Source organism: Tetrao urogallus (assembly GCF_951394365.1).
Source record: "Tetrao urogallus genome assembly, chromosome: 3".
Classification (NCBI taxonomy): Eukaryota; Metazoa; Chordata; class Aves; order Galliformes; family Phasianidae; genus Tetrao; species Tetrao urogallus.
The window spans coordinates 69,015,608-69,031,108 of NC_136815.1; the positions used below are offsets into that span (position 1 = coordinate 69,015,608).

General features: G+C 39.6%; 2 protein-coding genes across 3 annotated transcripts; one reads left to right on the forward strand and one right to left on the reverse strand.

The window, feature by feature from the left end:
- Window positions 1-375: 375 nt before the first annotated feature.
- On the reverse strand, window positions 376-7,854 carry ATPSCKMT (ATP synthase c subunit lysine N-methyltransferase; the record flags this gene model as incomplete). The annotated part of the gene is made up of 5 exons (XM_079533906.1): window positions 376-573; window positions 4,006-4,056; window positions 5,069-5,206; window positions 7,070-7,344; window positions 7,794-7,854. 5 exons carry the CDS (start codon window positions 7,852-7,854, stop codon window positions 376-378), a joined length of 723 nt encoding a protein of 240 aa, XP_079390032.1.
- A 402-nt stretch (window positions 7,855-8,256) lies between these two features.
- On the forward strand, window positions 8,257-15,223 carry CCT5 (chaperonin containing TCP1 subunit 5; the record flags this gene model as incomplete). 2 transcript variants are annotated; one of them, XM_079533314.1, is made up of 11 exons in its annotated part: window positions 8,257-8,361; window positions 8,565-8,625; window positions 8,726-8,890; window positions 9,590-9,788; window positions 10,815-11,007; window positions 11,454-11,603; window positions 11,936-12,055; window positions 12,429-12,614; window positions 13,482-13,619; window positions 14,111-14,291; window positions 14,953-15,223. In XM_079533314.1, the coding sequence occupies 11 exons, from the start codon at window positions 8,257-8,259 to the stop codon at window positions 15,078-15,080; spliced, it is 1,626 nt and encodes a 541-aa protein (XP_079389440.1). In that variant the 3' UTR covers window positions 15,081-15,223. The 2 variants fall into 2 exon arrangements, with proteins under 2 accessions (XP_079389440.1, XP_079389441.1); XM_079533315.1 differs by lacking the exon at window positions 8,726-8,890.
- Between the last annotated feature and the right edge of the window lie 278 nt (window positions 15,224-15,501).

The window sequence follows — 15,501 nt, forward strand, 5'->3', positions numbered from 1 at the left end:
CATTTGGGAACTACGGCTCATTTGAGAAGCCAATGGCATACCACCCCCAAAAACAGTAGCAAATGTTACATAAGATCAAAAAGAACACACATTTTAGGTTAGCCAATTCAAGTATTTGAACTTACAAGTTCCCCTTAACATTACTGTATCTTATTTTACTCCATTTTCCATATCACAGTTATTGATTTCTGTAACGATTTCTCAACTACATTACATCCTTAAACTATACCTTTCTGTGTTTTCAAATAATCGGTGTACTCCCCATCATTTTAGAGAATATAGCCTTCCATACCCTGAGGTATATTTTGCGTTACATTTATCATGTAACAAATGAAGTCAAAGCTAAAAATTTCAGTACATGAACACACTGGTTGTTCAAGATTCTCTTTCTGGTGTAGGTTTCAAGTTTCTTGCTTCAAATCCTCCAGAATATTTCAAATCATAGGCCCATACGGTGTCTACTCCCTCTCCAGTTGTATGATCTGGGATCCAGCAGGGGAATGGAAAACGACAAGCTATGATTCTGGCATTACATTCAAGTTCTTCTTTGAGTTTCTTCTCCAACTCCGGCATCTGTGGAGCAGCAATAGAATACTTTAAGAAACAGTATAAACCAGTAGCATTTTCTAATTCAAGTGTCTAAGACAAGCCCAGGGATTGAGATTTTGAGGAAAAAAACCATGAGGAAAAAACACAACCACAAACAAGAAGAAAATACTTAGCAAATTCTAATTCATTATTTTCTTCATTCATGATTCTTCTCTGTAGAGCATGAGAGTTTAGCACCCTGACTTTATACTATTTGTAACACCTAAGCTGCATAAACTATTTGTTGTGTGATACTCAAAAGCCAACACCTCTCACGATTTCCTGTCTAACCTCAAATCAGTTCTTGGGACACTCAAAATACGTTTGGTCAGCAATCCAAAGCAAGTTCTCTGCCGGCACTACGCAGTAAAGTACTGCTGTGTTAAACAGCTCTGAAATTGAACTTAGTTTCCCCCTGCCTATTAATACACTGACATGAGCACCTTCAGCAGTACTGTATGGAACATCATATGCTTTGGCTAAAGAGCTGCTCAGTAAAGCTTTCTTCCACTAGCTTTTGAATCAGCCCAGTTTTGCTAGGGGATATATCATTACTCCTTCAGAGCAGAGCAATACTGCCCAAATATTTTATCTTAAATATGCCAAAAATTCCATTACGGACTGGAGAGATGTATTAACACATTTAGACTTCAAAAGAATTTCTTTCCAACCTCAGAGAGATATTTTAATCATAAGGGGAAGAAAAAGAAACCTACTTTACAGATCTATCTTTTCTCTCCTTTAGAAGAGTCTGACGTTATGCTTAAGTAGATCACAACACATCAGTTTGAAATTCCTTTCTACAAACACTATCTATTATAGCAAGTAATTACAGCAGCAAGCTCCAGAATTAGAATCTATTCATGTTGATCTTTGATATGCTTTGATATAACGGCATAGCATTTAGCTATTAAAAAGGTTAAAAGGACAGAAACTACTGACAAATACAGTTCAATTTAAGTCAGGAAGGACACAAGATAAAATCAAAACAAACAGAACATTTTTTTTTTTTCAGTTTGTGTTGTTTTCTAATATTTCCAAAAGCTGAAGCTGACTTCCATTATCATACACTTGTAAGTTGTACATTTTTGATGCAGCCTCCCACTATAGCTAGGTTTAGATTACAACTAAATATTTTAGTAAAAATTATTCAGAGGTAACTCATTGGTACATCAGATCTATGAAGCATTGCCTGCTCTGATTTTGTCCATATAGCAAATGCTTTTAAACATTTTTGCTACTATACCTTAAATAAACGAGAAAAGCAAGCCCAATTTAATCTCTCAAACTGAGCTAACACACCAGAAAAGGAAGGACTAAGTTGGTATAGCCATTACAATAGGTTACGGATGTGGAGCTGGTCCAACCTTTAACAATTAACTCTGAAAGACAGTGACATCTCATGTCTCAAATTAGAAAACTTCATTAATACTTTGACCAAAAAGAATCATATCTTTGAGGCGAAGTAGTGTTAAGATAAAACTCACAGTAACTTTAGATGCTATCATCATACTTTATTTGGTATCAATATGATTTTATTGCTTTTTTAAAATGTCTACATAGATATACAGTTCAGTAAAACCTTTTGTATAGTATACATACAGTTACAATTCAACAGAAGTTGTGAACATGAACACCTGGTAAAAATTCTGTCATCCCATTCCAAACAAATAAGTCTCTTTGCAATGACTCACTGAAAAACATCATCTTCCCCCAGATGATTGTAAGACCAGAGAGGTCTCACAGTTTTCCCTGAAGATCAATACATCCCAGCTCTGTTAGCTGATCTTGGATGTAAAATAAAAGCACAGTGTGACAGCATCAAATCAGACCATTATTACTATAAAAGCTAAAAGACATCTACTGCCTTCAGTAAAAAAAGAAAAAATGCATTAATTTCTACAAAATCAATTTAGGCATTCAGAAGGCTAAGCATTCACAACTAGAGAAGTAAATTTAAAAGAGAACAAGTGAATTAATTGTCAGGAAACACAGTAGTTTGTATGTTTGGGTCTGTTACATTTCTGACACGATTTTTATTGGAAGTATTCAGCCTGGTATTTACTGAATGTTATTCTGAGACAAATAGCTACTCTTTCCACCATATCTGCTACTAACTTACCCCCATTTTATACAATTACTTTAAAAATTCAGCCAGTATTTCCAGGGTATTTGTTTACTTCTAGTTTATGGAAATAGCTTTCTTCACCTGCACTTCTGCCCTTGGTGCAAATACAGAATTTCTGACTCCAGATTCCAATCTTCACACTGCCCCCTCCTGGAACTCAAGCTAGAGAACACGCAACATTCAAACCTGGAAACATCTATAGCACAAGCACTGTATTAGTTCTCACTAAAGCAACACTACAGAAAAATAAAAAAAGAAGTAAAAAGTAGTGCATTTTCTCTGGTTTTCAACGTGATTTTAGGCATGAATGTGAAGTAGGCATTTAATTCCAATACTGCAAAGAACAAGCAAACTGCAGGGAAACATCCCTATGCTTCTCAGCACACACACCTCCCTACTGCTACCCCAGCAATACTATCAGTGTATGATGCAGCATGGCATCATGTAGAGCTCTGCAGCCATTTCATTCCACATCTGCCCCAGCAGAAGAAGGAGCAATACAGAAGCATCTATAAGATATTTCCATTTAATTTCCATGCGCGCATTCAACCTACATAGAAAACACTAATAAAAAAAAAAAAATCAAAATAGCAAATCTTAAGATTTTTTTTTCTCTATTCTAGTAAAAAGAGAAAAATAAGAACTAGATGAAGCTGAAAGCAAAAGAAAACTCTGACTGATCTAACACACCAAGTAAACAGCATCTATGCAACAATATCTCAGCAATCTTGAATAACCCATTTTCACCAGACGTGTGTGGATCAACACAGGCTACAAAGCTCTCCTAAAAAGAATACTACACTTGAAGTATCTGCCTCTCTTTCTAAATCCTCACCGTCTAACACGAGCGAGGGATTATTTCAGTACACTAGCTGCTGGCCTGATCGGAGGTGAAAGCATTTTTGGATAACACAATGGAAGTTCAACACTGCAAGTAACAAGTTCACAGAAAAGCAGCTGTAAACAGTTTGCAGGGAGATCGAGCAGAGAACATCCCATTTCTTTCCAGTGTGAAAAACTGAAATTTTGAAGAACCAATCTATCACCTTCTCAAAGCAACTTCAGCACAACAGTTTTCACTTTACTTCTGACCTTGACTAACGGATAGCAAAGACGCCAAAAACAACCCCAGCCTGTATATTGCCACAAGTTTTATCAGGTTTTATCACAAACATAAACAACCAAAAATACCTAGATATTAGTACTACCTTCGATGTTTCGTAGGTTAATTTGTTTTGCAGATGAACTGGTTTTGAAGCATTTAAACAACGCAAAGTTGGTAAACTTACCATTTGAGGTACCCCAAAAACAACAACATTTGTATAACGTGAAAAAGAAACCTAGAAAAAAAATAACAAATCTTAAAAATATATATGAAAAACAAACAAAAAAACCCCACACCATTTATAATTTCAAAAGTTCTCATCATTCTTCTAGTGTAAGCCCTCTAACTGCAGTCTTTTTAACAGGAACTTAGTTCAAAAAAATACCAAGAACTGAAATCCTGTATCAGCTTCACATGAATTTTCATATACAGACCACTTTAAAATGCCGTGAACTAGACAACTACAGCCTGGTCAAGAATGTGGCATCAGTTCCAGGAGGACAAGAAAATCCTTGTGGAACTTCACTCACTGCTAAGTTTTGCCAGAACTCCTATTTATATTGAGGTCTGTTATGCTTATGCTAGATGTTAGCTAGAAATTGAAGTTTCCTATTTCAGTGCCTGGGTTCTTCTCACCAGCACCCAGTTTTCCAACACTCCTTACTTGAACAGAGATAAAAAGAGTACATTCGCACTTGTTCACCAAATTCCTTCCATTCACTTTACCAATTATGAAATACCACTTGAAGACTGATAGGAATAGCTAGAGAGAGACAACAATAACAACAAAAATTTAACTGAAGAAGCGATTTTGATTGGAATGATTGAACACTGCAAAAAAATTCTCAGTTGCACCTTAAGTGTTACTTAAAGCAACACTTGAAATGACATAACACACTGCATAAAAGAACACGCATCTAAGGAAATATCAAATTAAGCTTGTGTGTTACTGACTCAACAGAAAGGGGTCTCAGGGAAGCTTGACATTACAGCAGCCTCCATCACTCAACATAGAAATACTACACAGTATGCTCAAGGAGCATAGTGTGCAAGTGCAGCAAGACACTGAAGCACAAAAGCAGCGTGCTGTGTGGTAACCTTTGCCTCTACAGTTGAAGCACTCTTCCCAAAGTCCAGTACAGCAACCTGTGGTCAGACAGCATTCTAGTTCTTTCAAGAAAGTAACCTCCAAATCAAGTAAATCTCTCAGATATTCCAGATTCATTCTTAGCTTCGTCACCACCTACCTTCCATAGATCTGAAATATAAAACTTGGCGTTGTGATGTACCCCATCCCTCCAGGCACGGTATCTGGAGTACCAGACTAGCCAGGGATTTAACTCATAACCAACAGCTTCAAATCCCCTTTTTGCAGCTGCTATCACCTACAAAGAAGGAAAAAAACCTTCACTTAGAAACAGAGACAGTGCTCAAAAGTACATTCACCTCAACCCATAAGAGAGACTTATTTATAATGCAAATCAAAGAAATGCACTTCAGTAAGTAATCAGATCTTATTTCCTAAGAGATTATTAGTATAGCAACCAAAAATTCAAACTGTATTTTACTATTGTGACAAGTTCCATTGAAACTGATATTGATACAAAAAAAAAAAAAAAAATCACTTAAACATCACAGGACAAAGCTGCAAGCTTCTTGTACATCTATGATTTACACCAAAGTTAAACTTAACATATTCATGATACCACCTTTGATCTAAAAAGTACTGAAACTGACCATGGAGACAGTGTAACACACAGGCAGATGTGCTCAGAGTATTTAACCTTGTTGAGAAGCAGTGACAGGCAGGCATTTGATAGGTCATTTTGGATTTCAAGCTGGCATCTTTCAATAGAAGGACTCTAAGTACGCTCCTTTGAATTAAATCTTGACTCAAAACTGTTAACCTGTATAGCAAACGCCTTCAAAAACAGATCAAAACTTGCTCATTTTACAGTTTTGGTTTTTTAGGGTAAATACTAACCAAAAAGGCACTAGTTCTTACAAACACCAAAAAACTGGATTCAGTCATAATTTAAAAGCTTACTGCCAAGCTCTAATCACGAAAAGCCTGATTTATTATAAATTACAGAAGAGACAAGGTGGAGTCAGGAAGAAATGCAAGTTTTTTCATACAACATCCCATATGTTGTCTGCACATCATGCTATTAAAATTATTCCTCTTCCATCATGCACACCAATTTGCAAGCATACAGAAACATTTTTACCATGCTTAAAATAAAGATATGGTCACATTTATCCACATACAACATGAGTGGGTGCCAAATACCTAAGAATATATGACCAGAAGCTCAACTTTCTTCAACACAGATGCACTAAGGCAATACCTAGCATCCAGCTTTAGGCACCTGGCCCTCCAAGTGGTCTTCAGTTTCCATTTAGGTAATGATGTGCATACACACATTTTAATACACACACATACACACAAATCAGATGCTCAGGTACTATATACATTCAAATTACATGCATCACATGAGGGTTAAAAGCCAGAACACTGACTAGAAAGGACATCAAGAATTGCAATCCTCTTGTACCAATGTGCTTTTTTCTGTTTCTCACAAAGGCCCAAATCCTTCACAGATTCTGATTTCCAAATCAAACTTTGCATACAGACAAATAGTTAAACAATTCACATGAAATATGGACAAAGATAGCATTCAAGAACTATCTTTTTTTTTTTCCTCTTTTTACCATACCCATTTTGAAAAGGGGCAGCCAGCACAGCACAAAGATGTGAAGCCTGTAGCTTTAATGACACCATGACATTTCTATTTTTCAACCATCATTCATTTCTTGTTCTCTTTTGTTGTGCTATCACTTCTATATAGTAAAGGCAGAGCTGCATTTCCAAAAGAAGAGGGCTGTTTAAGCTCATAGACACTCATAGTACAGCTATAAACCTACACAGAATACAACTTCCGGGGAAACACAGTGCCAATACTTTAATTATATCTTTTTATGTGAACAGCATAATTCTTTCCAAGGAACAGGATAAGGTTATGATTCTGAACACCACTTTGTCAAGCTGAGGGTAAGAAAGGAACAGAACTATTGATCGCTCAACCAAACTGAACGTAAACCATTCTTGGGTTTGCAGCTTTGCACGGGACTCAGAAACAGTGGATGCCAGGGACAAAATATTCATAAAATAGGAGAAAACAGATCGCAGCTGGAGTATTTGCCACACGCTTGAGAAGAAATAGAGACGGAAGATGCCTACAACTTACAATACGGCCGTCCCCACTACCAATGTCAACTACAGAGCCTCTTCTGCCTTGTAACATTTTCAGGACGTTCTCAATCTGAGCTGAAGTTGCAGGAACAAAGGGCAGGCAAACTCTCCTCAGAGCTGGAGCCACAAAGGGGGTGACGACAGCATACAGTGCCACCAGGGTCCCACCAATGCCAGCTGTGATCCACAGCCCCCAGTGTCTTCTTCCAGAACCATTCTCAGAGCCTGCTGGCAAGGGGCTCTCTGCTGTCGGGGCACCAGGCATCACACCTGAGAGCAGACACAACACCATAGCACATTTACAGACTGCTTCCTGAACAGAAAAAGCAATACACCACTGTACCAATGATGGTACAGCGTGTACAGGTACAATGAAGACACTAGGGGCAGGAAAACCTCTTATAACTCTTCAGTCGATTTCTAGGTGGTAAGTTTGTGTTTTTAGTGAGCCGAGGTGCTAGGCTGTCTTTCTGGAGAAAGAGTGAAGCAGGTGGTGTTTAAGCCCAAAGAAGCTGCAGAGCCTCCTTCTCTGGAGATAGTCAAAACCAGCCTGGGATGCTTTCCCAGGCAACACACCGGAGGAAACCTGCTTTAGCAGGTGAGCCTACGAAGTCCCCTCCACCTCCTACAAGTCTGTAAAGCCGGGGTCCTACCCGGCGCAGGACAGCCCGAAAGAACGCACGGCAGCACGCAGACCAAAAGGCGCACACACCGCTAACCGCCGCGCGCCGCCGCCGCCCGCAGCACTACTTCTAGAGGAGGGCAATACCATCCCAACATGCCGGGGGACGGGGCGCAGGAGCACCCTTCTCACTGCGATCTGGGAGGTGGGGGGAGGGCAGAAAGCACCTTTCTGAATCCGCGGTGCGTCTGTCCTCACTCCCCTTCTTCTCGTCACCCCGGCGCAGGCCGCTTAGGTCCTGTATTCCACCCAAGGATATCCCCTTTCCTTACCCGCCCCCCCGCGCTGTTGGGCAGGGCTATACAGCGCCGCGCTACTACCGCAGCCTCAGACGCTTCCAGAACGCTCCAGCCCAGGCGCCACATAGCTCCCGCCGAGAAATAAGTCTCGGGGCGGCTCTCTGCGCAGGCGCGGCGCTGGGAGCGGGCGAGCGTGCTGACGTCACGACGCGGCGGGCGCGGCGGGATCCGGCTTGTGCTCGGGTGGGCGCTGCTGCAGCCATGTCGGCCATGGGGACGCTGGCGTTTGATGAGTATGGGCGGCCCTTCCTCATCCTCAAGGACCAGGAGCGCAAAACGCGCCTCATGGGGCTTGAGGCTCTCAAGGTGAGCGGGCGGGCGGACCCGGATCTGCCTGCAGAGGGAGACCTCGCTGGGCCGTGCCGCCATGCCGCCGTTAGGCCGCGTACGGATTGATCTGCCTTCAGCCACACGCGGCTGTCCGCATTGAGCTTACGGCCCTTAAGTTACCTTTGTATTACGGCTTGGGGCTGAGCAGCGACTTACCTGTTTTCTCCGTTGTTTTACAGTCTCACATCATGGCAGCAAAGGCTGTGGCAAGTACTCTGAGAACGTCCCTTGGGCCCAACGGTAACAATGAGATGACTATGTTCATTCTTTTCTACTGTTTTCTGTGGGTTTCTAGCTTTTTTCACTCACTTTTTGAGTGTTGGTTTTTTTTTTTTTTCAGGCTTGGATAAAATGATGGTGGACAAAGATGGTGAGGTGACAGTGACAAATGATGGAGCCACCATCCTGAACATGATGGATGTGGATCACCAGATAGCCAAGCTTATGGTGGAGCTGGCCAAATCTCAGGATGATGAGATTGGGGATGGAACCACTGGAGTCGTGGGTAAGAGCAGGTTATGCTTAATCATAAAACCACAGAATCAAACTCCAAAAACCCTGCTGCAGGCAGGGCTGCCAGCCTCCACATGTAATAGTAGACCAGGCTGCCCAGGGACCCATCCAGCCTGGCCTTGAACACCACCAGGGATGGGGCATCCACAACCTCTCTGGGCAGCCTGTTCCAGCACCTCACCACTCTCATAGTAAAGAACTTCCCCCTGATGTCTAACCTAAATCTTTCCTTAATGTGGGATTTCCAGTTATAAAATCATATTTTCAAGTGTATTTTAAGAAGGAAAGTAGCTTTCCCATAGTGCATTTTAGAATATTTACTTTTTCAGTGCTCTTTTTGGTTTCTTTTAATTGGAAAGATGTTAGCATTTAGCGTTTTAATTAGAAAGATGTTCTTGTGACTTTTATTTTTTTTACTGTGGTTGCGTTTGAGATTAGTGTTGAAAGTCCTCCTATTTGTCTGAACTTATTTTCATGGTTTTCTTTTTTTCTTTTTGGTTTTTTTTTTGTCTAAATAATGCAGTTTTCTTAGTGAACATGAGTTTGGTGGTACCATTCTTATTACCTAATAAACCTCAGACCATTAAAATACAGTAGAAGAAATCTTAAGGCATACTTTTCAGCTCTTGACTGTGTATCATGCCCCCATCTGTGGAAGAGTAAACGTCTGTTTCTGAATTCTGTTTTACAGTTCTGGCTGGAGCATTATTGGAACAGGCTGAACAATTACTAGATCGTGGTATTCACCCTATCAGAATAGCTGATGGTTATGAGCAGGCAGCTCGTATTGCTGTTGAGCATCTGGACAAAATCAGTGACAGCTTTCCAGTTGATCCACAGAACATCGAACCTCTGATCCAGACAGCAAAGACCACACTAGGCTCTAAAGTGTAAGTTTGTAAAAGCTTAATGAAAGTGTGTATGTTTTGCATACACACTCTTTAGTTGAAAAAAGAAGTGTTTTGATGGATGATTACATTGTTGTTGTTATTGCAGGAGCTGCTGAAGGTTTTATTATATTTGCAGCAAATTTCTCAATGAATTCGTATTTCAGGATAAGAAATTGTGAACCCCTTATTCTCCAAGGGGCGATTTTGTGAAGTTAAACAGCTGCAAAATGATTTTCTTTCTACCCATTCTGTTCTGTATTACTATATCTTGGTACTTAGAAACTTTGAGTCCTAACATCCAGTTATTTTTAGAAAGTTGTTGTTTTTTTGTGTTTTTCTTCTGAACAGACTCAGAAAAGTTCTGTATTCACAATTGCAATTTTCGTTACTGGTTCTCAATATATATATAAATTTAGACCCTAGGGATGAGGAGATGCTTTTACTGTATTTAATTTTTTTTTGCTATGCAGCATAGAACGAATAAGCATCAGTGTTATTTGTCAGCTGTATTTCTTTGGCCAATTTTTGTCTGTTACTCTTTAGGGACCAGCTTTTTAAGATACCGTTGTGCGGTCAGTATGTAAAATCATAGGAAAGACATGAGAGAAAGTTAAAGACAGAAAAATATAGATGGCAGTGTGCCATTTTTAATTCCTTTGGGACAGAAGTTGTTGTGAAGTGCAGTTCATGATTATCATTGTAAGACCTTCCTTGGCAGGCCTGTCTTAACAGTGGCTTGTGTGACTTGAGTGTTTTGAGTAGTGTTTAATTCTCCTCACTTGTTTCCTATCGATGTCTTGAGACTATGTTCACAAAGGGTATGTAGACAAACTATACGATTTTTTTCTGTCACATTTAGCATGTTCATATTCCTGTGCATCAGTGAGCTGGATGCCTTCTCTTCATGCAGCAAACAAAATACGTTAGCTATATATACATATTCTTTTTCTGTTCAAAATTGATAGAATCAGTTTCTTCTGAATGTGCAAACATAACACAACTTCATTGTATTTTCTTTAAATTTAGAGTTAACCGTTGTCACAGACAAATGGCAGAAATTGCTGTGAATGCTGTACTGACAGTAGCAGATATGGAACGTAAGGATGTTGATTTTGAACTGATCAAAGTACAGGGCAAAGTGGGAGGCAGACTGGAAGATACGCAGCTAATAAAGGGAGTGATTGTGGATAAAGATTTCAGTCATCCACAGATGCCTAAGGTGAGTGAATCCTGTGTTAGCATCTCATCTGTAACAGTTTAAATAGCATTTAATGAGTAGCATTTAGGTTTGCACTGATGTTTATCCTGTGGAAAGGAAAGCTAGAGGAAAATACCAGTCACATAGTCTGAACTGTCTGTGAAAGTGAGTGAGTAGTATTTTCAATCTCCACTGTGGATAGGAAGCTTTCTTCTTTTTTAAACATCTGGTATTTAAAATAAATGAGTGAAGACTGATGAGTGCTTAAACACTTGTATTTTGAAGCTGTGCAGTTTCTTTCAAGTGAACTTTCTGAGAAAATTGTTTGAGTATAACACTTCAGAATCATTTAAATGATCACCAAGGATCCTACAGTCTCTACTTTTTTAAAGGGAATGTCTGCATTGTGCAAATATAAGAAGGAGGTGTGACTGTCATCAAACCCTCAACTTTTTATTATTGTACAGGAACTTAAAGATGCTAAAATTGCAATCCTGACCTGCCCATTTGAACCACCAAAGCCTAAAACCAAGCATAAGCTTGATGTCACATCTGTAGACGATTACAAGGCACTGCAGAAATACGAGAAAGAGAAGTTTGAAGAGATGGTGAAACAGGTAGAGTCTTCAGAATTACGTTACTGTATTTTTTTTTGTATCCTTTACACCAAGTAGCATAGTGCATCCATTTATTTCTACAGATAAGCTAATAATCCAGATACGAGACAACATGTAGACACTTCTAAGTGTATGAGTGAAAGTGAAGTTTATCTAAGTAATAGATAACATTCTAGTTTGAAATTTACTTTCATTTCTTTATGTGCAGATAAATGTGTCTCTTTCAGACTGCTGTTTTGAAAAAAGTAGAACTAAAACAACTGAGAGATTTGTTCATGAAATTCTTCATTTTTGTGTTGGTGCTGATGATTGTCATTATGTGCTGCTTTCAGATAAAAGACACAGGTGCAAACCTTGCTATTTGCCAGTGGGGTTTTGATGATGAGGCAAACCACTTGCTGCTTCAGAATGAGCTGCCTGCTGTTCGTTGGGTTGGTGGACCTGAAATAGAAGTAAGTAAAATCTTCTCAAACTGGGATTTTTACCAGATCTCAAACCTTCGTTGAGTAGTCTGCTGTACAAGTGAGAAGTTTAGGCTTTCTGAGTAGAATTATACTATCATTATGTAGTACTGGCAGATACTGAAGCAAAATCACTGGGGATCTGTACGTGGAAAGAAGCTGGAGTTAATGGGATTGTGGTGTGTACTGAATTCCATGCGTAATTCTCCTTACAGGTTTTATGTAGCTAGGAGCGGTTTTGCTTTCTGTCTTGTTTTAGAATCAAGATGGGAAGGTAATTTGACAGGTTCACTTCTTCTAGCTTTACTTTATTAAAAATCATTGTGGAACAGTTTTCTCAAAATAACTGATTGTTTAATTCCAGTTAATCGCCATTGCAACTGGAGGACGCATCGTTCCTCGTTTCTGTGAGCTCACACCAGAGAAACTAGGTTTTGCTGGTATTGTCAGAGAAATCTCCTTTGGCACAACAAAGGACAGAATGCTTGTCATTGAACAGTGCCAGAATTCTAGAGCTGTGACCATTTTCATCAGAGGAGGAAATAAGATGGTAAGATCCTTGGTTTGTGTCCTGGTTTTGGGTGGGATAGTTAATTTTCCTCTAGTAGCTGGTATGGTGATAGGTTTTGGATTTAGGGAAATAGTACTGATATGTGTTATCAGATGTTCTCGTTGCTGTGTGGTTCTGGACAGAACCAAGGACTTTTCTGCTCTTCATGCTGCCCTGCCATTGAGGGCCTGAGGCAGCACAAGGAGTTGGGAAGTGAAAGAACCAGGACAGCTGGTGCAAACTGGCAACCTGCTGGGTTAAGTCACAGCAGCTAGTTAGTGATGTTTTATACATAAGTTGTTGAATATGTAGTCTCTTTCATTTTAAGAGCCTATTAACTCTTCAGTTACTTTTGTCTAAACTTTACCTGCAGTGTGGAAAAATTTAGGGAGCTGGGGGTTTGTAGGCCATGCTGTTTGTGTTAAAGTCGCATCAATCCTATCATAGAAGGGCCTGGGTTGAAAAGGACCACAGTGATCATCTAGTTTCAGCCCCTTGTTGTGTGAGGGTTGCAAACCACCACACCAGGCTCCCCATAGCCATATCCAGGCTGGCCTTGAATGCCTCCAGGGATGGGGCATCCACAGCCTCTTTGGGCAACCTGTTCCAGTGCGTCACCACCCTCTGAGTGAAAAACTTGCTCCTGATATCTGACCTAAACCTCCCCTGTCTCAGTTTAAAACCATTCCCCCTTGTCCTATCACTATCCACCCTTGTGAACAGCCATTCCCGCTCCTGTTAATATGCTCCCTTCAAGTTTTGGAAGGCCTATTATTTATTGCATTTTTTTTTTTCTATATTAGGAAATGCATCTTCATATTCTTCAGTTGTGTGTAGTAAAAAGTATGTGCTGTTGTACCATTTCAGATTATTGAAGAAGCAAAGCGATCTCTTCATGATGCGCTGTGTGTGATCCGGAATCTCGTTCGTGATAACCGCATTGTGTATGGTGGCGGTGCAGCTGAAATTTCATGTGCCTTGGCAGTCAGTGAAGCAGCAGATAAGGTAAGGAAGGAGCATTTACAACTTTCCTTATTTCCTTTGAGAAAAAAAGAGACTGTAGAATCATAGAATTGTAGAACTGCTCAGGTTGGAAAAGACCTTCAAGATCATCAAGTCCAAACTCAACCTGAGCAGCTTCGCATAATTTCCAGGGAGGTCTGTGTAGCTGAATGCTATTACAGTCTGTTATTTGAAGAGCTTCTAAAAAACTTCAGAGTTTCCAGAAAACTCATATTATGGAACTTCCTGACATTTACTGATAACCAGTATTAACGTTCTACTTCACCCTTTTATAAAGGTGTTGCAAGGACTTTTTCTGATAAGAGCAGTATAAAATGGTTTTTATTTGCGAGTAGTTACTCAGAATACTCTTTCAGTTATTGAGGTGAATATTGCCAAGAAAACCTCATGCTGTATTCTACAGCTAGTGTGAAAGTGCACTTTCGCTCCCTTTGGAAATAAAAGCTGTATCGTTTTTATTTTGTATTTCCTAGTGCCCATCTTTGGAACAGTATGCGATGAGGGCGTTTGCAGATGCCCTGGAGGTAATCCCCATGGCCCTTTCAGAGAACAGTGGAATGAATCCAATTCAGACAATGACTGAAGTGCGGGCTAGGCAAGTGAAGGAAAACAATCCCGCTCTTGGCATTGATTGTTTGCAGAAAGGAACAAATGGTAAGAAGTGTAACGTGGAGAAAAGGGAACATGACAGGACTTCCTTCCTCAGAAATTTGAAAACTTTCTATTTTATCAGCACTCTTTTTTTTCGTTTATTTTTTAATATGTCTGTCAGAATTACAAAGTCTCTTACCTTACTTTGTAAGTGGGAATGGGGGTGGAGAGATAAACGACGTACAAGAAGAAGAAAATCTGTAACTGACAGATTTAAAATGTCAGTGTATGGGCATTTATTTTCATCTGAACTTACATTTCAAATTCTTATTCTGATGCTTATTTATGGGGGAAAGAGGAAATTTTGAAACGTCAGGTGTTGTGCTTATGTAAATGCATAATAGTTCCTTGATATTTCTGTATTGTGGCACTTCAGCTTTCACTGACTGCTCTACTCTTAGGATGCTTCTGATGTCTGTATACAGAAATGCAGGAAGATAAAGTAACAAATGAGGAAGTTAGTTGTGAAAAGAGAGTTTAATGTTTTAAGATCTTTGGGAAGAACCCAGGCTTAAAGCTGTAATTTATACAAATTAATTATGATTGCCAAGAGAAACGATGTTATTACATTCTTTAAAATTACATAGAAAATAACTATATTGGGTAAATAATACATTTGGGTTTGAGGAGGGTATCTAATGCTTTCGCATATTTTTTTTAACAGATATGAAACAGCAACATGTTATAGAAACCTTGATTGGTAAGAAACAGCAGATTTCTCTGGCAACTCAGGTCGTTAGAATGATTCTGAAGATTGATGATATCCGTAGGCCTGGAGAATCTGAAGAGTAAAGGTTAAAAATTAAGAGAAGTTATGGGGGCCACAGCAGTAGCGAAGACGGTAGTATTCTGATGCTTCATCTTCAGCTATTTATTTTGGACACTGTTTCAGATACTGTAATGGCTAATTGTTGGAAATAAAATGCAATTTAGCACTGATGGTTTCAAGACTTGTTTCAGAACTGGCATTGCGTCTTTTTGTAGGCAGTTGTAAATATTCTTAGGAAAGACAGTTTGAAAAAGCATTTGTAGAGGGGGAGAGGTGCGGATAATGCTAATGGTTTAGTTGCTTAGTGGGTAGTAATGGTGGTAGGAGGGTGGTTGGACAAGATAATCTTGTAGGTCCTTTCCAACTTTGTGATTCTATGATTCTGTGCATGAATAGAATTTCATAGGTCCTTTTCCATTGTTCCTACAGCTGAGTTCTTTAACT